This window comes from Cuculus canorus, chromosome 5 (genome assembly GCF_017976375.1).
Source record: "Cuculus canorus isolate bCucCan1 chromosome 5, bCucCan1.pri, whole genome shotgun sequence".
NCBI classification, from domain to species: domain Eukaryota; kingdom Metazoa; phylum Chordata; class Aves; order Cuculiformes; family Cuculidae; genus Cuculus; species Cuculus canorus.
This window is the reverse complement of record NC_071405.1, coordinates 9,939,893-9,967,429: the sequence shown is the minus strand read 5'-3', so window position 1 is coordinate 9,967,429 and position 27,537 is coordinate 9,939,893. Positions and strand designations below refer to the sequence as shown.

At 41.3% G+C, this 27,537-nt stretch overlaps 1 protein-coding gene across 4 annotated transcripts in view; it reads right to left on the bottom strand.

Moving 5' to 3' along the window:
- The window catches only part of AKT1 (AKT serine/threonine kinase 1), a 76,900-nt gene that overhangs the window by 41,732 nt on the left and 7,631 nt on the right, over nucleotides 1–27,537 (bottom strand). Inside the window, exons 1-2 of one of the 4 annotated variants that reach the window (XM_054067645.1) lie at nucleotides 9,567–9,680; nucleotides 9,374–9,494 (exon numbers count right to left, since the gene is read on the bottom strand). The exons of the other annotated variants lie outside the window; for them this stretch is intronic. Coding sequence (XP_053923620.1) covers nucleotides 9,374–9,494; nucleotides 9,567–9,665 — 220 coding nt within the window. The 5' untranslated portion in view covers nucleotides 9,666–9,680. Of the gene's footprint in view, nucleotides 1–9,373; nucleotides 9,495–9,566; nucleotides 9,681–27,537 lie in introns of those variants that run through there. 4 annotated transcript variants of the gene reach the window in all.

The following is a 27,537-nucleotide window of genomic DNA, read 5'->3' as shown; positions in this document are numbered from 1 at the left end:
AAAAGGTTTATCTTTTTTTTGTTTGTTTGGTGTTTTTTGCTGAGTTTCAGTTTAGAAGGTCAAAAATGTTGCCATATTGCTTACAGCAATCAATTTAAGCAATACCAGATATTCCCAAAGGAGCAAAAGAGAATTAATCAGCATGTAAAAAACTCCTTACTCCTACCTTTGGCACAGCTTAGTCAGGCTAGTCCTAACCTACAGCTGTCTCCAGTGGGAGAAGATGTAAATGAACTTTCATTAAAAACAGCAGTTTTAAGGATAGCTACATAAATTACAGGAAACTATAAAGTGATTTTTCTAAGCTACACTGAAAACAACCTCAGAGTGAATTGCATCTCTACTACCTCATGGTGGGAGCAAAAGGACTTAAGACTACCATGAGGTGTCCAACACAATTCCAACACAACAAAAATCTGATTTGTAACATGCTTGCAAGCAGGTAGAACAGTTTAAGAAAATAAAATGTTCCCATAACAGAAAGTGCCGCTACGCATTCCTCTGCTTTTGACAGATGCCCAACTCTCTCTCATTTTTATAAATAAATAAACATGACAGAGGAGGTGTCAGATTCACTGAACTGAGTGGAACAATTGCATGGAACAATTATTTCTCCCCAAGTAATTTCTACCTTGACACTATAATAGAAAACAGCACAAGCAGCTAACAAGGCTAATAAGCTAATAAGCCTTCACAACTTTTTAAATATCTTCCCTTAGAGGAGGGTGGGAGGTACCTAGAGCTATTCCTCGAGCTCAATCCGAAGTTAATACAATCAGTATTTCTGCAAATCAGGCTCTTAAATACACCGCGTGTATTTATATAAAGGGTGTGACTTAATCCTCTGAAGATTTTATGAACTCTACTAAAAAGAAAAAAAAAAAAAAAAACGAACAACGAAACCAAAAACACCAAACAGGCCACACCCTAGTGTATTTGAACAAGGAAGGGCTTTTCTGGTCTTCATCTAAAAGCTGGTTTAGTTATTTCACCTCTTAGCTCAAGCACCCTTAGCCATGCCTTTTGCGCTTATCTGAACACACGCCTTATTTGAAAGTGACGTACTCAGGTTTTTTTTCCATTCAGTAAATCCTGTCTAGAGACTGACAGTGTAATAGGGGACAAAGCAAAGAAACGCACACAAACCAATGCTTCTCCCGAGATTAAAGAAAATAAAGTCCGAAGTTTTACCTCCTACTCCTAGGGCTGACTACACACAGAGGATGTGCACGAAAAGCATCACTAATTGAGTAAAAATTGATTCTAGGTCCCTCCCTCCACTCTGTCCCATTAAAAAAAAAAAAAAAAAAAGCAGATTAAGAGAGTGATTTTATGATGCATTTGTTTGCTTTGTGAACGTTAAACCTAGAAAGTACTCAGCAGAGGCTCCCATTTAAAATCCTAAAGTTGGTGAAGCTGAGAGGTGAGCTGGTAACTTGGAAAGGGGAGTGTGGGGCGTGCATGCCCACGGGAAAGCAAGAGCAGGGGAAGGAAAAAGCAGGACACAGCCGTGCACAAAACATTAGCAGCGAGGACTTGGGTCCCTGGCTCACTCTTCCAGGCTCCTGTTACTGGATCATTGTGTCATTCACAATGCGAATCAAAACCTCAGGGAATTGCAAAGAAATGGTGAAAAAAAGGCTAAGGGACATTAGGGGAGATTTATGGAAACGGCAGCTTTTCTAAAACAGATTATATAGACCAGCTTCAGAGGCGGTTTGAAATGGCCAAAAAAGCTCTATTTGTCAAAATTAAGCTGCAGAACATGGACTTTTATAAATAAGCAATTTATGGAGGGTAAGAAATTAACACATCGTATTGTTATCCTTTAGCTTCTGGGTTTGAGTCCTAATTCTGAACATAAATACACAGAGTTGTTTTAGGCCACTTACAATAAAAGCATTACCAGTAATTGTGTGACCATGCTGTGCATCGGGAAATTGCTTAAAAGTACCAAGAAAAAACATCAATGCAGTATTTTAAACATGTTTATATAAACAGTTACTGGGTAAATATTTCATAGAAAGATGCAGAAAAGCCAAGTTAAGCAAATATTTCAATGGCAAAAAAATAGAAGCAACATAAAAAACGGGGTGTTCTGTTCATAGGGCTGGGACTGATCTGCATTTCCCTTTTCATTTCATCACTGGCAAGCCTGCAAAACCCTGGAGGTGCACAGGGAGACCATGTTAGTTCTAATAAAATGTTTCATTTATCTTGAGCCATTTAATGGCCATCAATGGAAAAATTACAAGCACTTCCCAGAAAGCAAGTTCTAATATTTGTTATCATGGCAACCTCCTGGTTACGCCTCCAAATTTAGTATTCCACAGATAACTTTTACTGAGTCACTACCCCAAACTCAGCAATAGAAGTCTCCTCCAGATAACAGGAGTTCCTTCCTTAGTTCAGAGGAATTTTGCTAAGTAACTTAACTGCATACTGAGAATTTATTAAAGCAACTTCACCACTGGGTAACATGAGAGCAAACAGCCACCGTCGCTCTGGTGCTAAGCTTAGCCAAGTGACACAGACGTAAGAAACTTTGCCAAGGATTTTTGTGCCTTGGACCGAGGCGTGTTGTTACCATAAAGCAGAGCACAACCCATGTTGCTGCCGCCACAGGTCACAGGCTAAGCAAGACACACTTGTGCCACCTTAAACACCATTAGAATTGATTTATTTTTACAGTAAACAGTAATTACATTGAGTCACAATATAATCAAACAGCAAAATTCCTGCCGGATTCCAGTAGTGCCACAATTTAGTCTCATAACACTGAAATACACATATGTACTACTATAAACACTTATATACGATCAATGACTAATTGTTTTTGAACCCCAAAGTCATCTATTATAGCAAACTCATCATACCTCTCCCTAACAGCTCTGAGCTCCAGGACAGATGTTATTCCAGTCAGTCACTGAAAAAATAAGTTTTTTAGACAAGGACGAATGGAATAAAGACCTACCTGAATAGAGACTGAATAAAACCTCATCTACCTTGACACTGTTACTATGAATTTTCATGTTGCAACAGCATTTTGGTACTTCAAAGACACTTTTTGTTGTTAGAAAAGCACAAAAAATGAAAGGGATTCACCACACAGAAGCAAAAAGCAGATGGATCAGCACAGGAATATGGGAGGTTGAATTGCGCTTTCCAGCTTGCAGTGCCCTATACGGTTGTTTTGGGAAGACAGAGCAAAAATTCCAATCCTCTCTTTTAAACCCGATTCTGTTCCCAGAGGAGAAATAAACAGCATTCCTTACCCCCAGCCAACCCTAAACTCGCACCAATTTCTGTGGTATCAAACCTGGCACTTGCCCCACTGGGAGGGAGGGCAGGGACGGCTGCATCAGAGCCACCTTTCCTCCACACCTGATTTTCCAAGTGAAATGCACCATATAACTGCTCTTCACCATGATCATCCCCTCTATCACCTGAACCCTAAAAGCCCCCATCTCAAAACTGAGCATATCCCACTCTCTGTAGTTCATCTTCCCACTCTTACCACTATGTCCCAAAGAACAGAAGCAAAACAAACACCAGGACACATCCCTTGCATAGCCAGGTTACAGCTGTCCTTTTGAGTTTGTAGGAGAACTTGCGATAACTACAGCAACCACCCATAACAGTGAGATTCCCATACTTCCAAGTGTAAGAACACCAGAAAGCCAGAAAAAAAAAAAGCTTCAAAGTCATATGAGGGTTGGGGATTCTTTGCTTTGTTTTGTTTCGTTTATAAAATATTAAAAAAAGAGAGAGAGATTGAGAGAGAGAAACCCTACAGGTCACCTGGGGTAACATTCCTGAAGAAGGTCATCAGGGGCCGCGTTCGTGCCTCAGGGACTTCTGCAAAGGACAGACAGTACATGCACACATACAGAAAACCCTGCATGCAAACTCCGCTTTGTCATTTGATGCTCAGCACACGCTCTGGTTACAGGATTTTCTTCCACCGGTCCCTGATTTGATGCCATCAGCTCCAGTGGCAGCTGCTAGGGGCTCCTCTGCCATCTCAGGGTCAAGCCAAGCAAGGCCACCCTGAAACCTCTGCCGTTGCTGCCAATCAGATGAGAGGGGAGCAGGAGAAAGGGGGAGGATAGAGGCACGTTGTGGAGGGGGAAGAGTGTGGCAGAGAAGAGCCAAAATGTGGCTGCCACAATTCTGGCTAGAGTCTGCTGCATCAGAGAGAAGGATGCTGACAAAGGGACATGCCCGGTTTCCCTGGCACTGGGTCTTTGCTGGGCAGAGAGGATGACTCCGGGCTGCTGAGAGCACAAGCAGAGAGGTGGCAGGTTGACCCTCGCCCCATGGCCATCACTGGTCCTAGTCCTGGTCCTGCCTCAGGTGCAGTGGGGGATGCTGGAACAGCAGGTCATGCCCAGCTCGAGGGAAGAGAATATTTCTCCCCATTCAGGACTTCATTCTTGAAACACAGCCAGATCCAACCAAGATAATTTAAAATAGCAAAGCTACATCCTTTAAATGCACATGTACATACGTTAAACAGAACTAATGCAGAGTGTGGTGTCGAGTGCAGAACATCACCACACTGATCCTGCTCTTTCACAGGCAAACACAGGCAGAGCAAATGCTCACAGTGAGCTCTTCCTAAAGCCAGGTTGGCCATGAAGGCTCAGCCCACTCTCTGGTCTGAGGAAGTTATACATTTTAGAATATTCCCAAATTAATCGTTTCTTGCATTTATTTCTCCCTCCCTCTCCATAATGTGAGAAAGCCATTTTAACATCAGGATTCAATCTAAGAGACAAAAAGAGTTTCCAAAAAGCAGCCACTGCACATTTTTAGTGGCTGATCTGCCACTAATTGAAGCCATGGTTGGGTACAGATATAGGAAGGTATGGGTAACGCGTCTCCTTTAAAAGAGAAAAGAAGATAAAGGACCCACATGGAAATTACGGTCTTGATATTATCTTTAGTGATAAAATTGCAGTTCAGCTACAAAATTAACTACGCACAAGTCCACTGCTGGGTCACCATCACTGGTTTGATAACATGTTTCTCTTTACACTTTCCTTCCTCTCACCAGAGAATCTGAATTTCCTAGTTTAATCATTTTCCCTTTCCAAAAGAAATGGGAGGCTTTCTAAGCAATGAAGAGATTCAGTTATTTAATCACACAGGCAGTACAAGATTAAAATGGATTACAAAAATTAATCCAAACTAAATTCCTTCATTACGACAAAGTCTCCTGAACCGTAATTCAACAGGTTCCCAATTTCAGGCATAAAATGTGATCGAAACTGCTTCATCTTTGCAAAACAACTGCTTTCTCCTGACCCTCCTTACTAAAAATGCAGTCCAAACTCCTACCTTCCATAAAGAAATATGTCCAATATTGACAGGAATTCTGCAAAAAAAATCTTGATAGTCTGCAGGGATTCTTGTACTTAACCCAAAGGTAAAATCTACAGTAATTTATCATGCAAAAATCAACTGTTCTGCAGATGAGGGCTCCCATTCCACACTGCAGTTGGAATTTCTACCAAACGGGGGTGTTGGTAATTAAATCGCTTCATTTGCAGTCTTCAGTTCTTTGCACCTAATTCATAAGAGCACACAGGATGGAGAGAGAGGTGGTTACACTCTATATACCTTCTATTTCATCAGGTATGCTTGCGTTTTAATCTTTAAAAAGGAAATGATAAACAATAAGCTACAAAAAGGTTGATGATAAAATAGTAAAGACATTTGGGGTGGAGGAAATAAGAATAAAAAAGGGTTTTAGCATTACGAATGGTGATGCCTTCTAAAAAAGCCATATTTCCCGCTTGCTTTGTACTGAAATTTAATAAACATTTTCTCCAAGTTAACAATTTTGAGAAAATCGCTGGATAAACACTTGTGTTAACCCAGTTACATGGCTCTGTGCCAAATGTAATGCCAAACTTCCCAGTTGCAAAACGAGCTGTTTTTACACACCAAAGTAACCACGCAGCAGGCCTGCCGAGCCTGAAGACAGCTGACAGAGATGACTGTTGCTGTCCCCCCATTGCACCGACATCCATCCAAATACCAACATCTGCTGTGCTACAATTTACTTTTTACACAACATTTAGCAAAACAGTGCCTCTGACTGCAGCATCATTAAGGAAGTAACAACAAATAAATCGCAAAGTCCCATCAGACAATTGTAAAATTAAAGCGTAGTTTGTCTTGCATACACTGAGCTTTAGTTCAGATGTATTGGACTTCAGAAATAATAAGCATTAGAATCTATTTTCTTTTATTAAACACACCAGACAAAATTCTGTAAAGTGTGACAAGCCTAATCCATCATTACAGTGAAAATAACAGTTTTGAAGATATTGACTTGACTCAATAAGCAGAGAAGCAGATGCCTGTGAGGCAGCCTGGCCTGCCTGGTACAATCACAACAACCCAGGCTACTAACAGGATTACACCACACCTGGAACCATAAGCACACTCTCAATTTGGGACCCGCTCCTCTTTAAACACCCAGAGTGCTTATTTGTGTTTGTGAAAGCAGGACAGAGCCCGAGGGCCAAGGCAGCGGATGCCACCCCACAGAGGTGAGGTGGCAAGACAGGCTCGGGTAGGGAGCCCTGGTACAAATCCATAGCCTGGGGGCGCAAACTGGGAATCAGGCTCCTAAGTGAAAGCCAGGTTTGGTTAGCAGCTCCACTGTACTGCCCAACACATCTCACCTCTCAGAAGTCGAGGTAGAAGATTCTGCCCCAGTACTCCACACTCATGAGACTTCATCCGAGTAATGCATTCAGTTCTGGAGTCCTCAGCACAGGAAGGATATGGATCTGCTAGAGCAGATCCAAAGGAGGCCACAAAAGTGAACACAGGGCTGAAGCACCTCTCATAGGAGGACAGGCTGAAAGAGTTCAGCCCAAACAAGAGAAAGCTTCAGGGAGACATTATAGTAGCTTTCAGTACTTAAAGGAGTCTACAGGAAAGCTGGAGAGGGGCTTTTTATCAGAGAGTGCAGGGACAGGGCAAGGGAGAATGGGGAGATTTAGATTAGATATTAGGAAGTAATTTTTTACTGTGAGGGTGGTGAGGAACTGGCACAGATTGCCCAGAGAAGTAGTGTCTGCCCCATCCCTGGAGGTATTCCAAGCCAGGCTGGATGAGGCTTTGAGCAGCCTAGTGGGAGGAGTCCCTGCCCATGGCAGGGGGGTTGGAACTGGATGATACTTAAGGTCCCTTCCAACACAAACCGCTCTATGATTCTATGAAGTCCCTACACGATTGGGTGTTCTCCAGCAAGTTGTCCTCCACACACAGCAGCACGGCTGCCCTGACACTGTCACAGGGCTGTGGCCCTTGTTGGCACACAAGCAAAAGAGGAGGAAGAAAAGAAAATTTAATCTTTAAAACGGTGACCAGTTTTCAAAGCCAATTCTTTCTTCCTCCTGCTCTGCAGTAATTCTATGAATTGCAAAAAGAAGTAAAAAAAGAAAAAATTCTCACTTCCTTTCGAAAAGCTGATAACCAAATGAAAAATTTCAACAAGAAATAACTTGAATCCTGTTACACGCTAACTAAGGGCTTTTTTCCCCCTCAACCTTTCTGTGCTTCATCACCATTTTTAACACAACCTAAAAATCAGTGAGGTTATAAAACGTGAATTTTTTTTGATGGGAAAACACACTCACCCTGCACCTCCAGACAATGAGTCTGTCAGGAACAACAACATATCCAACACCCGGCTCAAGGTACAAAAACTCTGCAGGCTGTATCTGAGAGCAGTTTCACCAAAGCAATACAGTTTCCCTCAAATCCCTATCAGCTTTATAATGGAAGACAATACTTCTCATAACTTGGGCAGAAAGCACTTCTGTATGTTCAGTGAACATTCTTTATTCAATTTGCAGATAAAAACATATATCATCATAGCTGGCCGTGGATGTTGATTGTATGTCCATCGTGGGACACAGGAGAGGCCATGCAAAGCACCACCTATGCGTATATCCTCTCCTCAGCAGGGGTTTAGTCTCCTCAGTGCTAGCTACTACACTACACTTGCACAACAGGAGTCAAGGTCCATCAGAAACTTATCTGAAAAGTTGCTCCTGCGCAAACTTTAGGTCCAACCTCTGAGTTCAGAACTGAAACACTATTTGTTTGTCCATTTATCCCCTGGCACGGTTGGCTCTTTGTCAGACAGATGTATGCCACATGCAAGCCATTTCCCAACCTCCCTGCTCCACCTCCCTCCACGCACTCTGCACATACTCTGACCTCTTGGCAAATGCTATAAGAGAGGAGGAAGTGTTCCTGACAGTTTACATACTCTTCACAACAATTTTATTGCAGGGTATAAATGTTTTCTCCTGCCCCCCAGCCCTAATTGTAAGGAAACAAAGCAAAACAAACAAAAAAATCCACCACTTCCCAAACAACTGAATGCCCTAAACCCAGCAGCAGGAAAGGGGAGGGAAGGGGTGGAGAGGAAAGGCCAGAAAGGATGGATTACACTGAAGTTATTTTTGTCCTGTTCAAGTAGATGGGCAGAGACAACTAAATATAGAATTTATCAAAGCAGGTGAACAAGGAAGATGACATGAGCCGCATGTTTCAAGGAGCAAGCGATAAATGAAGTACACTCCTACCTCTTGGCCCAAAAAGCTCCCCAAAAATAAACTTGAAATTTGCATGAGCAAGATTTGACTGAACAAATACTCAACTCACCACAGCCTTCCCTTTGGACATGTGACAATGTAAGTGTCAAGCAGACAGGTTTCCTGTCTCTTACCTTGTACTATATATAAAAAGTACTACAAAGTCCACATTAAAACAGAAAGAGACACCACTCTTCTTGTGGTGTCTTTGGACAGAAATTCTTCCGAAGAAAGTATGTTTGCATGTACAGCTGGGTAATAAAGCACTACTTGAAATCAAACGTTAAGGAATGTTATGTTGTCAGTGGCAACACAAAGGATGTGGTTTCTCTGAAATTTAACCAGTTATGTCAAGGACAATTGTTTTCTTCTGGACAGACTGCAGTCCATAGCTTGCTCAGAGTAACTGCTACAGTTCTTTGAATTTCACAAGTGAGAATCCAGTCATACACATCTTTAACTCCTTCCATGGTCCAAGTGACTCTATGAAACGCACTGGGTGGCTGCTGCCAGAAGCACGTACTCCATTCAGTGCCTGTGAGCAGCCCACACTGGCAAACACAAAGAGTAGCAAGTCTCGTACAGGTTCCCGAGCTCTCAGAGCCTTCAGCCAAGGATGCAAACAACAGCATTTAGCAAGGACCTTAAGCTAGTACGCATTCAGTGGTGAGCAAGGGAAAAAGACATGGCATCAGTCAAGCCATGACTTCAGTGAAAACTACACTCACATCAGTGCTGTAACTCACCAATGCACTTGAAGAACAGAAAGCTTTTATGTGGAACATTTCCCTTTTCCCATCTGTTCCTCCAGTTACCACAATATCCAAGAGTCCCACAGTCTGAGCTGCATTTGTCCTCACAACATCCCTGTGAAGTAGGGAAGTGCTGTTATCACCATTTTACAGATAGGGAACTGGGGCACAGAGAGATAAAAATAACCTTATCCGAGACGATCGTATAGGAGGAAGTTTGTGGCAGAGCAGGGGAGGACTGGCTTCGATTCTCAGTTCCAGGACGGTACTCTAATACACCAGCCATGTCTTCAGCTTCTAGATGCTCTGTCTTCAGTTCGACCTGCTTATCTTCCCCAGACAACAAGGAATGGAGAATGCCTATACATTTTGTCCAGCCCAGCAAAAATGGAAGCGGGTATCAGATGCAGGTATTGTTTGCATTCAGAAGTCCAAATCTGAACAAAGAAAGCGATTTCCAAAATAGTCAGCACTATCCTGGTATTGTGAGAAAAGGAAGGAAGATGCATCAAGTTTTCAAAGTAGAAAAGTGAACAACAAATTCCCGGCAGGTCATAAGTATGATTTTTAAAAAAATTAGTGAAAGTTTTAATAGGAAGCTGGTATTAGACACCTATCCTTCAAGAAGCTGGATGTTCTGGAGATGTCACATTATAAACCAACAAGAAACAAAAGAAATCCCTTTGGGGCTACAGCTATCTCATTTCAGACAGAGATCTAAACACAGAGGTGATGCAGTTTTATATGGAGAGCCTGACTCCAGACTTCACACAACAATCTTGTCTCAGATAAAACAAATTCCAGAGACTGGAGACTGCTCATGGTTTCCCATTTCTGGCCAAACCAGACTTCAACCCTGCCCTCTAAGGCTCTCTTTTCTGAGTGAAATGGCATCTCATGTCCAAAATTTACTCTGTCCTTTGGGACTCGAGTTGCAGCCATCCAGATCACCAGTTGTGAAACATGCTTCTACAACTTAAGAGCATTAATAAAATGGCATTTAATGTCAACGGTTTGAAGTGACTGCTACCCTGGAATAAGCAGCAGAGATCCATCACCCTATGGATCACCTGTTTTGTTTTTTTTTAAGCCTGATTCATCATAACAGCCAAAGATTATAGAATGCTGCTACACCAGCACAAACCAGCCTCGATGAAGGGCACAGTCACTATTCTGATAGGGACAAAGGCAGAAATTTGTGGGCTGATGCTAGCTGAGGGCACCAGATCATGCTGAGCTTCCAGGTTGCCTCTGCTATCAGCAGACTATCTTATCCATCACTGCTGATAAACTGGACCTTATGGCCCAGGTCTCTACTTGTGTAACGGCCTCTTGCTGTAAACTTCAACAACCAGCAGCACGACGTTAATCTAGAGCACAGCACTTCTGCCACGGTCAGAGTTCTCAAGGAGCTGCAGCCAACCAGCTATAGCTGAAGGCAATCATCAAAGACACCTAACTTAACTTCCACCCAGTGACATAAAATAACTGAAGCCTTGCCTGCAGAGGACCAAAAAACAGAGCTACTCTCACCACACATCCTGCTACCCCTCCTTCACCCTGGAAACAAGCCTCTCACCCTTCTTTTACACTAAGAACACAAAGGGGTGAAAGAGAAAGGCTGCAATGAGGTTAGAAACATTTCTGTATTCTGACAGGGAGCCTCACAGCAACAACAACCAAACAAACGAAAGCAAAACTCTCAGCAGCTTCACAATCTCAGGAAACCAGGCGTTCTAGTAAATAAACAAAAAACAACTGAAGCACAGATTCAGAACATTAACAAGTGGTAAATTAGCAAGGTTTAGTTATTATTCCATGTTTTAAACCTTTTTCTTGAAAAAATCCCAACTTCTGTATTTGAATAGATCAATCAACACTGAAAAATAGAAAAGCCTGTTGACAACACGGGAACTGTTATTTATTTTCTGTTTGATGGCCATCACAAGGAATATCAAAACCAAAACCAAAAACCTCTACAAATGGGGCTGTTCTTCTCCTTCGAAATCAAGCTGGGCTTTGCATCAGATTCCCAAAAACAAACTGGTCAAGAATGACAGAATATTTCTTGTTGAAAGGAGCCATTAGAGGCGATCTGGTCTAATTATCCACTCAAAGCAGGGCCATTCAACACCCTACAAAAGAAATCCTAACATTAATAATACATGGAGGGAATTGAGAAAAAAACATAAAAATGCGAAGGCAAAAAATAGAATGAATGCAACTTTATCAAGCTGTAATTTTTAAATCAAATTTTGGGAACAAAATCTCAAGTCTGCTTGGCCACGTGCCTTCATTTTTATCTCCTTGCCTCCAGTAACTGGTTTGAGGATTCTAAGAGTCAGCAGAAAGATGAATATCAATAAATATTCTTTGTGTAAACTGGGCATAAAAAGAAGAAATGAATTCTGTGTTCCTCCGTGTTTTATTTCACCACATGAATCATGAGAGACATAGCACAGGATTGTACATGGTCAAAAAGGTATGCACGGCCTCTGAAGCGTGAACTTGTTTCTGTAACCACACATCGTGCTGTGTGTCATTCCACTTCTAAAATGGTGCCTGAAAAGAGCAAAGTCTCCAGAAACATGAGGTTTTGCCATAAGCACGCCCAGTCTAGTCGCGGGAGTACACAAACCTCTCCAAGACACCAACAAGAACTGTTGTGAAGGAGCCTGTTCCTGGCAGACTGGAACTGCTGCTGAGAAGAAAGCTCTCCTCTGGCCGCAGGGAGGAGGATTCCCTCAAGGGGGAAGGAAACTTCATATATACTGATTTTTGCACATTCCTGCCAGTAACCTGTCAGAAGGATTAATTAAAAAAAAAACAGAACAAAACAAAAAACCCACACACAAAACCCCAAACCAAGCACAAAACCCCACCAAAAAGACGTCCCTTAAAAACATACAAAACTAATGACAGCAAATCTCATTTTTCTTTCCTATTTTAGACAAAGCTTCCTATACCATCATGATTTGTATTACTGCAGTACAACACAACTTCAGGCACACATCTGGAGCTGAGCCACCTGCTGTACAAATAAAACAATGAGACCATCCCTGCTCTGCAGAGTTTACTGTCACAGAACAAGGACAATGGGTGGCCAGACAGACACATACATACACAAAAAAAAAAAAAGGCACCAATACTGGGCATTGCAGTGAACAGCAGTCTGAGTACACATGCCCTGCAAGTTTGTCAAGGCCTTTTATAACCAACACAAGGAGCAAGAGCTTCTAAAGAGGATAATAAATCTGTACTGCAGCTGTTTACAGGGACTGCTTCCCAAGTGTGAAAGGGTAACACAAGAGAAAGCACAGAAGTGGTTGTTTGCCCCCACATTGCAGTCTCACTACAGAGACATGCTAGGCTAACTGGCAGCAGAAGTTAACATCTTAATAGCAAATTAGAGATGGTAAAAATAGGTATGAAAAGCAAAAGCAGCTGGTTTTGCAGCTCAATGCAACAGAGGAACTAGTAGACAGCAACAAAGCAGCAGCGTAAAGAACAAGCTCTGTCCTGTTCAGAGCAGTAGTGAATGGGAGAAGGATACATGTCGAGCATACAAAGATGCAAGATGATGTAAACCTTAGAAAAGTGTATTCCCCTCCCTCCTTGCTTTGCTTTTGTTTTCCACTTTCACCAATAACAGTATACTCCAGCAACTTTCAAAATACAAACTTCTTTGAAGGTCAAGAAAATACAGCCTCTGCAGACGATCTGGTTACAGTTGCCATAGAGCTCAGAAGTCGCTATTTCAGAAAGAAAATTGGCCACCCACTGCTTTAAGCAGAGAAAGCGGTATACATGTAAAATCATACTCTTCTCTGAAATCTTAACTTATATTACCCAGGAAAACAGACTAGACTGGGAAGAAAGAGCATTGTCAGTAAATCGTGCAGTTAAGCTGAACTGAATCGTACACGGCTAGCTAGCAGTCTTCACGCAGTTGTCACAGGTTTGCTCATCTTAAAATAATTTTATTATTATTCCAGATGAAAAATCTACTACAGCCACTTTAGATCTCTGGCTTCCTTTCAAGTCAGAGGGTAAATATTGTCAGGCACTGAAAAAAAAAAAGTTATAGCAGTTATTATACAAGGATGAAACACCTACAGTACAAAAGGTTCCTACTGCAGCAAGAACAGCACGTTCTAACCAATAAAAGCAATCACCAAGTCTACTCATAGAGCTTACTCAGGATCGGATCAGTCTATGCCAACAAAAAGGTGTAAGCTTTAAGCAACTGCTCTTAATGCAGCTGAGCCACCACGCCTGTAAACGAGCTGCTGCTCCATTGCATCTGCTTTTAACAGGGCTGTCCACTACATTCAAAATTTGAGTCCAGATTTGGCTGCTGCATTTTTGCAACTCCAATGAGTAAAGAAGGAGAATTAACTTAGCTTGTAAAGCCAACAACTCAGAGGAAAAATGCCTCATGTTACCTGAACATGCTGAATCTGGCAAGAGCCGATAGTCAGGGAACACACAGAACCTTTTAAAAATACACAGCGCCGTTTATTACACTGGGACGGTACTTGTCTTGCACAATCCAAGCTTTTGTTTCAAGCAAGAAAATGTTTTCTAAATATTTTGTCACCATGACAGTCTAGCCTTGGACTCAAATTCTGCCCTTGGTTACTCCAGAAAACCCCTGTGAAGTCAACTGCGTTGAGCAGCCCATAGCCATGTTCCAGGCCATCGGGAAGGCTCACCTGGCAGCACAGCTCCCGGCATTCCCTTGGCCCTCTCTGCTCTGCAGCGCACTCTCATCCCAAGCTATTTCACCTACCCACAAACTAAAACAGTCAACATAAGATTCGCATGAAGAGGCCGCATTGTATGTAAGAGGAAGACAGTTTTGCAACTAAGAAACACTAAATATCTCCCCAACAGGTTCAGCTTTATCCAAGGAATATAGGCAAAACAAAAACCATTCCCAAGGCCGCAGAATAAAATATATGAAGCACACACAAGAGAAAGAGACATAGAAAACCATCACAGCTTTGAGGGCCCTGTTCCAAGCAAAAACATGTCTTTCAGGGACATTAATTTGGCAAACACAATCTGAGCAGATACAGCCCAAGTCCACAGCACACCCCTGAAAGAGCAGCAGAGCATTTCTCAGGAAGCCCAACGAAGACTTCTGCAGAACAAGATCAACAGGGCGTTTATATACAGCCAGCAGCGTCATGTGAACGAGCGGCTGCATTTGTGAAATGAATGTTTGCATTGTCATTTAAAAAAACAACCAACACACCAAACAAAAAACACCCTCTTTTCCACACTGACATGTTTCCAGCATAGCAGGGGAAGGAAGTACTCCAGCAGCCAAAATTTACAAATTCTTACCATAACTTCAGCGCTGTAAACCCCTCCAGTGTCACAAAGGCCTATTCTTCAGGAGACTTGGGTGCCTTTTTTTCCAGAAAGACTAATCCACATGTGAAGGCTATTAAAGTACACACACACAAAATGCCAACAGAAGCACAAACGTGCACACATTGAGTGTGTGTTTTCAAAGTTATATCTGTCTTTCCTCACACAGAGAGATACCCAGGAACAGCCTGGAGGCAGGTATTTCTACTGTCTCTCTTTTTATAATACTAGTGAAGCTTGATGAGCTTTCTCCTTTGCTCAAAAAATAGTAATGTTATTTTATCTTAACTCATACAAATTGGTGACAAGAGATTCATCCTCATAAGCTGCATTCAGCAGCCAGGTTACAAGAACTTAAGAAAGAATGAAGATTTTAATACAGAGGAGTGGGTCACGGTTGTTTTACTAGAAAAGGAATTCCTAACAGTTATTTGATTAATTATTTGAGAGGCACCTTACTAGAACCTCAAAGAAAATGCTAATACTCTAAGTTACACTTGGCGCTTCTGCACTGCAAAAACAAATCCAAGCTCTGAAAGTCAGCATTTTCTTCTCTTATTATCTGAAGCCATATAAAAGCCTTAACATTGATTTGAAAGGAATACAACAGAAAATCCTGCCTGATCTAAATACATAGAGCTAAATTTATCTTTCAGTTTTCAAAACACCGCTTAGAGATTGAGCATTTAGAGTTCTATTCACTGGCTAGAAAAAAGCCAAATGGTACATTTTAAAAAACTGACTTTGAAATATTGTTATGAGAACAGGGACAAGCTATGTAAACCCTAAAATTCTGTTGGTCTTTGTATTCACGATTATTGTCACAAACGAAAAGGCTCATATTCCCTACTAAGCAAACATTTACAATTAAATCCATTCTGCACAAGGCATTTGCATTTTGAGATAGAACAGTCAGTTGTTCAGCTGCTGTGATTTAGATGGATTGGTTCATTATTGCTGCAGTTCATTTTCAGCTACACTGTATAACAAAGGGGTGCCAATGTAGTCTTCAATGGCTTTAAAGCTAAGTACGTTGGTATTCTTCTGTGATGATGTAATTTAACTATCTCCCCGTCTCTCAGATCAAGATATCTTGACTTTAAGGGCTAAACTTCAGTGAAAACAACAGATAAAAGCTGTCACAATAGTGTTCAATAGGCAATATCTGTGCAAGTCAGCTGAAGGCTGTTGCAGGGAAGTTTGCAGTGTTTTCCCATGTATGAAAAAATACTTATTCCCTGATTTTTATTTAGAAGAAATACTTTTCCTATTATGCAAGTAACAAACCAACTTTAACTTCCACAGTAGGAGATACATCAGTTACAAACCTTGGAGTATTTGTGCTGTAGTAAAAACGCACCTGTATCAGAAAATAAGAGCCAGAACTACAATGACCTCTGATGCAAAGCAAATTCTGAGTTGAACAAGTCAGCTACTATCCTGCTCCTTCACGATCTGAAACATGTCATCAAAGACGATATTAAAGCCATTTTTCTATTAACAGCCAGTAAAAAGGCAATATTTCTTTTTAAAAAAATATTGAAGAAAAAGCCAAGACGCTCAGTGATATTCAACCTCCCAAGCTGAAGCGTGGTCTTCTCAAGACACTGCTACAAGACAAAGAACACTTATCACAGAATAACTTGATTACCGAATTTATAGTGGCAAAGGATGTATATCCTACGTCCAGAAATAAATTTCCACCTATAAAACTACTTCCAAGCCCCACAATCAGCACTGTCACCATGAATTACACAATCATAACGGTTGGGAAAAAACTCTAAGATCACCAAGTCTAACCATCAGCCCAACACGACCATGCCTGCTAAGAAGTGCCATGTCTACACGCGTTTTGAACACCTCTAGGGAAAGAGACTCCACCACTTCCCTTGGCAGCCTGCTAAGATGTTTCAGCACTCTTGTCACAATTGGATTCTGGTCTGCTCCAGGTATAAACTTCAGTGAAACAATAAACATATACTGCAGTTAAACCTATGCAACTACACATTTAAGTGAAGCCTTGAATTAAGAAAACAATTGACTTTTCTTCCCTCGGTGTTCTCAAAATTTCATTTCTACTTAATGAAGGAAGGAGATTGCACGATGGAAAGTTAAAAATTGAAATAAATAAAGCCCCCAAAAACCTGCATTACAGAGAAAACACTTTCACTTTGTTAACTGACCACTATTTATAGAAGGTTTACAGACCATGGAGAGCCGCAGGGATACGTATGACACATAGAAAAACACCAGTGCAGACAATCCACACCTGGAAGCCCCTGAAAAACAACCAGCAAATAAAAGTATTCCTACTTTGCAGCTATGAAGAGGCCTGACAATGGGTTTTGAACTACTTAACCAGTTTGTTGAAGAGTGTAACTTTTTACTGACACTCCAACTGTGAGGCTCCAGCTTGGGCACAATGGCACGAACATACAAAATAGTGTGTTCCAAGTGTATTTCAGGGCACAGACCCTACCTAGTGCAAATATAATCCATCCCAGTGTAACTGCATCATTTGGAACAAGGTGGCATGCTGGCAGCTGTAATAAGGCACATGCAAAGGTTCCTACGGGAACACATGGCAAAAGCTTAAGTAAGTATTTTTTTCTCCTAAATCTTGAGATTCAGCTTAACTGCAGTTGGATGGATAAAAAAAACCCCAGTTCAAATGTAGTTTCATTTGCCTGTTTCCATTTGCCACTAGACCTGTTAAGTCTCTTGCAGGAAAAGTTATTATTTCATATCACTTGCTTCTGAAGTGTAATCAAGATGCATTTCTTGATCTCCTGATTCTTTGACATTTCTTGATCTCCTGATTCTTTGATATGATTGCAGATATAACAGAGTATTCTGCTAAAGTTCAGAAAAATACAAGCATACATTATATTTTTTTTTAGATTTTTCATTAAAGGCTATTAAACAGCGTAACAGCGTAAATGCTTGTCTTGAAGACCGCCCCTATGAAGACAGGCTGAGAGAGGTGGGTCTGTTCAGCCTGGTGAAGAGAATGGTTCAGGGAGACCTTCTTGCAGCCTTTCAATATGTAACACTGGCTTGTAAGAAAGACTGAGAGAGGCTTTTTACCAGGGCCTACAGTGACAGGACAAGAGGTAACAGTTTTAAGCTACAGAATAGAATTAGGGGACATACACATAAGGAAGAAATTCATAGTATCATATTATCATAGTATGGTAAGGGTTGGAAGGGACCTTAAAGATCATCTAGTTCTAACGCCCCTGCTATGGGCAGGGACATCCCACTAGCTCAGGCTGCCCAAGACCCCATCCAACCTGGCCCTGAACACCTCCAGGGATGGGGCAGGCACAACCTCCTTGGGCAACCTGTGCCAGTGTCTCACCACTCTCATCGTGAAGAAATTCTTCCTAATGTCCAGTCTAAATCTGCCCCTCTCCAGTTTATATCCATTCCCCCTGGTCCTATCCCCTTTTACGAATAGCCCCTCTCCAGCTTTCCTGTAGCCCTTTCAGGTAGTGGAAGATCACTATAAGATCTCCTCTGAGCCTTCTCTTCCCCAGGCTGAACAAGCCCAACTCTCTCAGCCTGTCCTTGTATGGAAGGTACTCCAGCCCTCCGATCATCTTTGTAGCCTCCTCTGGACCTGTTCCAACAGCTCCATATCCTTCTTACATTGAGGATTGCAGAACTGGACACACTATTCCAGATGAGGTCTCAAGAGAGGAATAGACAGGCAGAATCACTTCCCTCGCCCTGCTGGCCACGCTGCTTTTGATGCAGCCCAGGACACGGTTGGCCTTCTGGGCTGCGAGCGCACATTGCCGGCTCATGTCAAGCTTCTCATCAACCAGCACTCCCAAGTCCTTCTCTGCAGAGCAGCTCTTAATCACATCATCCCCCAACGTGTACTGAAAATGCGGATTGTCCCAAACCAGGTGCAGGACCTTACCCTTGGCCTTGTTGAACCTCATGAGGTTCTCAGATTCTTTTAAATTCTTTAATATAAGAGTGATTGAACACTGGAAGAGATTGTCTAGAGAAGTTGTGTATGCCTCATCATTGAAAATGTGAAAGGTCAGGTTGGATGAGGCTTTGAGCAATCCAATCTAGTGAAAGACATCCTTGCCCAGGGCAGGGCACGGTTGGGACTAGATGATCTTTAAAAGTTCCTTCCAACTCAGACCACTCTAAGTCTGGACCTTCCTCCCGAAACAGGTACCTCCTATGAAGGCCATAGCTCACAACCAACACAAACCCCCTTCTCTGGCACGCGTGTTCTATGGTCCTCATTAACAGTACCACAGTAAAACAGAAGCAGAGGAGACCGATTTGACAGCCCTGTAAATGATCCAGACTCAACATTAGCACAAAATACCCCTGTAGTCACGCAGAGAAGCACTGACTCCAAAGCCTATTTCTACGTGCTGTTCACCAAAGGCCTGATCTTTGGACAGCACTTCAAAACATGCTCTCTGGACTTACCCAAGAGACTCAGGAAAACAGTAACAGACTTGCCCACAGTCTGTGATGACTGTTTACCTCAGCCGTCCTCAAATACTACCATGTACATTTGAATAAATTGACAAATTTCACAATGTTGTTTGACCAGCTATCTTTTTCACATTTTTGGCTCAACTTGAAGAGGTTGGAGAATAATTCTAGAGTTCTGTAACATGGTTTCCAACTACACTCAAAATCAGTCTTTATTATTTCCCCCTTTCAGTTACAGTAAACATTTCTCACAGGCATACTACTTCACACCTAATATGGTGCTATTCTTTCTCCATTCTTTTTCTTCCTCTTCCCTCATGTAGTTTCCTGGTTTTTGTTCCCCCTTTAAAGAGGCACATTGTACCTGCAACATAATGCATCTGAAAATAATAACAATCCTGCCTTTGTCTTCCCCCCATGAGAGGCAACTTTTAAAGTAAGATATAACTCCTTTTATTTAGTACATCAGTTACTTTAATATGTAAAATTAAAAAAAAAAAAAAAAACAAAAAACCACAAGGCTGATAGTTGTTTGTTCTTCACAATGGTCTGTCTTCCAAAATGCACTCAAAACTAAATGTTCAAAAGTTAAGCAAAGCCTTCTTTCCACACATATTAAGGCCTATTTCCTCAACAAGTCTGAGACCAACTACCACTCTAATTTTTAAGAGAGTTGTTAGTAACATAAACTGTGGATAAAGAGATAGACTACACGTCACGGCTCTATGAGCATCAAACTCCTCACCAGCTTAGAGCGCTAACACAGAGCAAGTTTAGGCAGGGAAAGCTGCGGGCACAGGCATGGACTGCAACTGATAGCGCTCACAAACAGGGAATGCCAGCAGGGAATGGTAGAAGGGAAGTAACCTTCTGGCATCCACACAGGGGCTGCAGGAAAAGACATTTTCAAGCGAGGACAAGGCGCCAAATTTAAAGTGCATGCCACAGCACCTTGCCTAAAACCACTCCTGCAAGAACAACCAGTGAGCTTTCCTCCCTTGATCTGTCTTTACCTCAAAACAGGATACTTGGCACTTCTTTCTTCCTAAATCCAAACAAGACTACTTCTCAATACGCCTACTGAGAGAAAATAAGAAAACAAAACCACACGTGGACAACTTTTTAATTTTTTTTTTTTTTTTTGCACTAGCCCACCTTTACATTCTTGAAAATGAAGGAACCATGAAAGAAAGGATCAAAGCCAACACACGCAGCTTCTGCATGATCCATTGTATCAAGCACTTCCATGTTTGCAACACCATAGATTCCTCATCCTCAAATCTCTTTTAATGACAAGTAACAGTAATTTATGATGCTACCTACTTTTAGAGATAAAATTGGAACCTAGTTTGTTTCAATTCTGATATACAAAGAAACAGAACTTGAAAGTAAACTTCCAGGAGTCACATAAATAATGCAGACATCAACTTCTGAGACATTCCTCTTTGCCATTCAAAGCAAGAGTGTTCTTGGTGTCACTGCCGTGTAAGTTCAAAATACCAGTCAGTTTACTAACATGTAAGAAAATCACCTAACCTAGTGTGCTTGTTTTAGCTGGGATAGAGTTAATTTTCTTCACAGTAGCTGGTATGGGGCTGTGTTTTGGATTTGTGCTGGAAACAGTGTTGATAACACCGAGATGTTTTAGTTACTGCCCAGCAGGGCTTACGCGGAGTCAATGCCTCTTCTGCTTTTCATGCTGCCCCACCAGCGAGTGGGTTGGATGTGCAAAAGAAGTTAGGAGAGGACACAGCTGGGACAGCTGAACCCAACTGACCAAAGGGACATTCCACACTGTATGACATTGTGCTCAGCATGTAAAGTTCGGGGAAGAGGAGGGGGCAGGGAGACGTTTGGAATGATGCCATTTGTGATCCCAGGTAACCATTACGCATGATGGAACCCTGCTTTCCTGGAGATGGCTGAAGACCTGACTGCCAATAGGAAGTAGTGAATTAATTCCTTGTTTTGCTTTGCATGGCTTTTCATTTACCTATCAAACTGTCTTCATCTAAACCCATGAGTTTTCTGATTTTTTACCCACCCCATAGCAGGAATGAGCGAGTGGCTGGATGGTGCTTGGTTGCCAGCTGTGGTTAAACCATGATGCCTAGCATGACTTTTTTAAAGACTGAAAGTATTTTGCGAAAAAAAGATAGGCGAAAATGTTGAAATAAAGATTTCTGAGGAGTTATTTTTACTGAAAAAAGAAACATATGGACTTCACCCTTCAAAAATGTGAAGCTGTAGCTTAAGAAATTAGTTTTTCTACACAGATCAATGTTCTGGAAGGAAGACTTCTCTGAAGGGACACTGGAAAGTAACAAAAATTGTCAAAGACTTAAGTAGTCTGCTCAGTGGAAGGAAGATGAGCCATCTCTAGCCTATGCTAGCTGTTTCAAAGATATACAGTATAGTTACACTGTACTAAGTAATTCTCAGCATCTGACATCCCTGTCAACCAAAACTGGCTTTTTACAGCACACTGGATCCAGCCTGTTTCCTATGATCTCTCCACAAATAATTCCATCAGATGAGATTTAGCCTCCAAAAGTCTAGCTGACTAGCCATTATCAGCTCATATTTCTCCAGATGTTTTCTGATCTCATCCTTTCTTAATGTCTCTAGCATCTTGCCTACCACCAAGGTCAGATTTATTGGTGGACAATTTCCTGGTTCCTCTCCAATCCCCTTTTCCCAGAACAGCACAGGCAAAATGAAAGCAACCAAGAGCTAGCATTGCAAAACTATTGCCCCTTGTGTTGAAAAAGATACACAAGAGAAACCACAAACTGACACAGCTTATCTTTTGTTTCAAAAAAGAAGAGCAACAGATTTCCCTATAAGCCCAACCCTTCAGCTCTGGAAGTGGCAACAGCTTCTTTCCCTCTGGTACAAACTTCTCCCTTCTGTTCCTTTGTTCAGCCCCTATCTTGTATCTTACCTTTCCTCTTCCCCCAGTTTTTCCTCTGTGCCGTCTATAGCTGGCATCTTCAGAGTTCAGATGTCTTAGGATCCTTTCAGTGAAGTGCCACAGCCACTCCCTTGAAAAAGCCCAGATGATCCTTCAACTAATCTGAACCTCAAAGGTGTTGCTGACACAGGTCATGAGGAAAGCATACTGCTACATCCCAGGGACAGTCAGAAGCCAAAGTAAAAAATAAAAAAAAACCCCAAAATAAAACACACACACACACAAGAGGTAGGGAACGTTGTCAGAAAAGAGAGAAGAAATAAGAGATGAAGAAAAACAGCAACACAAGAGATTCATTGGCTTTAAAAAAAGAAAACAGTTAACTTCTGGTCATACTCGTAAGATCCTGTTTCGATTCATACTAACAGAATACTGAAAGCATGAAACTGTGCTTAAAATAACAAAGCTAAAGTTCACCATCTGTGCTACTCTGCTAGAGAAAGTTAAAAGACCAACAATCAGCACCTACTTCTTGGCTTGTATTTGACGTATGGGTCCTGCATTCATTTTATGCAATGAAGCTATAGGAAAACAAATCACCAAGGACTCCTGGTTATTTATTAGGACATCTGCATCACACCACTTCATTGCAGAAATAATTCTTTAACAAAAATTTAGTAGTATTTCCAGAAGTGGAAGAAGCATCCTTTGTATAATTTCTCATTTAGGACCTCTAGTGATTTTAATCAGTTTGGCAGCCAGTCTCTCAACCAGTTAAATGGTTTTATCTTCCTAAAGCCCACACAAATTGACATTTGGAGGACGTTTCCTGGTTTTCATGGATAAAATTACTGTGTGGCATTTATAGACTATTTAAAAACAAAAGCAAAAAGTAGCTCCACATTTGCTGCAAAATATTAATGGATGAACACACAGGTCACTCCTGATGCTCATAATTGCTTAAGACTTCTCAAGGAAATAGAAATCTCGATTTTTCACTCTTTTTAAATGTCAGTGTACATTTCTCCCTCCCCCTCTTTCCCTGCCTCCAAAAGACTCCTTTTTCCATACAAGTTTATGCCCTAATAAGAAAACCGGACATACTAGGGAAGACAGAGATGACAGAGTATCAAAACGCACAATCCCCTTCTTTGTTAGCCTTGCAGAAAGACTTCAGAAAAAAAAAAAAGAAACAGGATGAAGATTGAAGACAATAGAAGGACCTTTATAAACAGGGACCAGAGCAGAAAGATGTAAGAAATCTAATGAAATCTTTAAGATGGATCAGCAGAGTAAATAAAATACACTTGGGCATATTTCTTTTATCCATAAAGTTCCACAACACACAGCCAAAATTAAGGATACTCATGACATACATGCAGAAAACCAGTCATCTCAGAACTCAACAAGCAGCAATTTGGGCAGATAATTTTCTCCTTCTCCCACTCATTCAATCACAATTATAGCCCCTCTGCATCAGCCCATTTCCCCCATTCTTTCCAACGAAACAAACCTTCCACCAGGGACTATATATTCTGTACATACACAGGATACACTAACCCCTCATCTGAGTTTCTTCATGTTTTCTATGTGAGCGCTGAAATGTTTCAGTCACTCAGCTATGTAAAGACTAGTCAGTGTTTTAACTGTTTCTGCCTTCACCCAAGAGCCTATTGCATCTCTGATTAGAGTAACAGCACCAAGCACTGCCAGTGGGAACAGTGGAAAGAAAAAAGTTCATTCATGAATTCATCTAGTTCTGCCTGGTTGAGGTCAGACATGTCGTGGAGATGACTCTCGTCTCTGCACAAACATCTGCACTACTGGAAGTAGAGCTTCCTTTAACAACTGATTTACAGAAGTGGCAAGAGCTCTCGGCCAGGCAGTGAGGCTTAATTTCATTTCTCCATTTGTATTTTTGATCTAGGAAACAAAAACAGAAATGTAAAGCATGCTGACAGAAGGAAACAACCCCACAATTCTAGAAAGCCCTGCTATTTCCCTGCCAGGCCAAAACACCTGCTCCTGCTAACGACGGCTTTATGCTTATATACACCTGCCATCTAGAAGGGCTCCAGAGCACTTTGCAGCCTGATTTATACGTACACAAATCATTAAAACCACCAAAACCAAGCCACTGCTGGGGTGAGACGTAGCCAACTGTTTAACTGCACACAGCCATGCAACGGCTCAGGACATGAACTAAGAGATGCTACCACATCCAACCAAAGCTACAGGGGAACGTTAGGTAAAGAGAAATTCATAACCCAATCTGGATTTTGGCCAGTCGCTTCTTCAAATATTTGCATGTGGAAAGCCCTAGGATCTTTATAAAACACATGCAGTGCAACCTTCGGTTTCACAAATGATCCAGAAGTCAATATACACTGTCTATATCTAAAATCCTCCTTCAGCAGGCCCTCCCTGCAGTAATTACTGTTTATGCCTTAAGTTCAGAAGCTCACAGTATCAGACAGCAGTTTTGGAAACATCCTGTGGTTGAAGCTCTTGATCTAGCAGACACAGCAAACTAATAAGGTATGGCAATAAATGTAGACGATCATAAAAAAAATTTCCTTTACCAAACACATGTGTACACGAGTGGATCAGTTCACACACACACCCCCCCCAGCCAAAAGAACTGAATTGCTCAACTGATCCTGAAACAGCTAGGAAAAGCAAGGGAGTAAAGGAGCTGACACACTGACAACCTGAGGAGGAGAGACGAGACAGGATTGCCTTCTAAATCTCTCCTCGCATGGACAACACCAAATTAACAGTTGCAAAGTCAATGAAGTGGAATGAAATAGGTGTCACCACACATACTGAGAAAGCAAAAAGGCATTGGCGAACAGGTTAAAAAGATTATGAAACCTGGCATCCAAAAACTGTCAAGACATATTTAACAGTTTGGGCACAAATTTTCAGTCTCAAAAGAAAAGAACTTGCAGAGAGTAACATTTTGGAAATGGAAATGTATTAAGCAGATAATTTCATCACAATATTATCAGCAAACCATCAGAGATAATAATCTGTTTCTTTAAGGTAATTCAGAAATAAAAAAAACAGATCAGGACATCAGGGCATCTTTTACTACAACTTCCTCCAGAGGTCTCCTTACTTGAAATCAGCTTTATCATAATCCTAGAAACAATGAAAATACAATTCTCAAGACAAGCTTGAAATGCAACATAACTCTTTTAAAGTTTCAGAGACATCTGCCTCTGAATCTGTCGGAGTTTAGTCTGAAGAAGGCTGAGGGGAGACATTATTGCTCTCTACAACTACCTGAAAGGAGGATATAGCACGGCAGGCATTAGTTCCTTCTCTTAAGTAACAAGTTCTCAAGTTGTTCTAGGAAAAATTTCTTCACCGAAATGGTTGTCAAGAATTGAACCAGGCTGCCCAGGGAAGTCACCATCCCTGGAGGTATTTAAAATGTGTAAATGTGGCACTTATAGACGTGGTTTGGTGGTGGACTTGGCAGCATTTGGTTTACAGTTGGAGTCAATTAGCTTAAAGGTCTTTCCCAACTTAAATGATACTATGAATTACCCCGACAATACAATTCCATTTTCATACTTTTTGAAATAAATGTTTCTCCCTCCAATTTTTGTGCAGTGCTCCCCAAAATAACAAAATCATTTCTTTTAAAGTTGCAGGTAAATGCAGAGAGAACTGTTAACAATAGACGGTTAACAAAAACTCAGCCTAAAAACATCACTGAAAACTAAAAACATATCTCTCTGATTTGAAGAGTTTCTATATTTATAAACAGGAATAGGAAGCATAAGTTTGCATTTCATTTTTGTGTTTTATCTAAACACGGCATAATTCTCAAATACCTTATCAGAACAAGGTTGAAGGGGTATACCAGAATTATCAAATGAGTTATTTAAGATAACGAGTGAAAAAGGTGTTTTTAACTGAAATAAACCACAACTGTTGTGGTTTGAGCTTAATTAGAGTCAGTTTTGTGACTTTAACATAGTCTCATCTAAATAATTTCATTTTCTGAAAGCAAATTGCATGTTTCTCAGACAGTTGCTCTCTAGAAGTGATAACACAGGGCACTGATATGCAGAAAGGCCAATGCTTTGTACTTATTCCTATAGTAACCAAGGCCATCTTCGAGCTGGTAAAAAAACGGGCTACACCTGCAATGAGGGGCACACAGGACAGATGACCCTAAACTGACCAGCAGAGTATTCCATCCCATACACGTCATACTTACTACAAAATGAGAGATCACAAGGGTCTCATCCCTTTTCCATGATGGCCAAAATCTAGCGGGGACCTCGTCTGTCTAATTGCTCCTGTTCCAGGATTCGTGCGTTCCTGAGATCAGCTCCCTCCTAGTCGCAGACCCATTCTGCTCTACAGTATTTGTAGTGACATATAGTCACCAAAGGGTAGTGTGGGGCACAATCTCATGTGTTTGTACACACTACTTTCCAATTATTTTCATTATTATTATCATTTCATTAAACTGTAAGTTTAGTTTCTAATCCGCAAGGTTTTTTCTCTCATTTTCCTTTCCCCTTTCCATGGGGGTAGAAGGGAGGGAATTCAGAGTCCAACTGCACAGTTTTAGCTGCTGAAATCAGCTATGTCGAGGCTAAACCATGACACACAACAAAAAAATCAGAAAAAACTTTATCAAAACACTTTTACATCAAGCATCAGACAATTTGCTAAACTAAGCTATATATCCAGCTGTTAGTAATGTATGTTTCCACCCTCTTATAACACAGGTTATCAACATTAGCATTGCAGAAGAACCGTCAGCCTTTATCAAGGTTATCATAATGTATTTCCATTTTCTTCCAGAAATAATTATGCTACACCTTTGCACCTTCAGGCAAGTTGTTGCAAACTCTCTAGAAAACTCCTGAGTCTGCAGAATCATGCGAGCTTCCCTGCTGCTGGCGCACACAGTTTCCATTTTTGGTCCAAAAAAATGACAATATTATGGAAAGTACCTAACACTGCTCTCTCCTTTCCAAGAAATGATAGTAGAATACAAAGAAACTGGTAAGTCAAACACCCTATAGGAACAGTGCTGTTGTACTTCAAATAAACCTCCCCTATCCCTCCCCCCAAAAGAATAAACCCACTGTTTTGGAAATTAAAACTTTCAAGAATGCAAAAAGTATAACAGTACATGTGACTACGTTATTCTAGTTTTGCCACCCAGTTAAGAATAAAGACTTTTTATAAAAATCAAATGCCGTAGTGGCACAAGAGAAACGTACAGAGTGCATAAGGTTCAAGGCTACTCTTCCCGTCTAGGACACAGGTATGAAGAGTGGTTCAGACACAAACAAAACAGCACATTCTCTAGTAAGCCTTCACAAAAGTACAGCACTGCTTGCAAAATACAGGCACCTTTTCC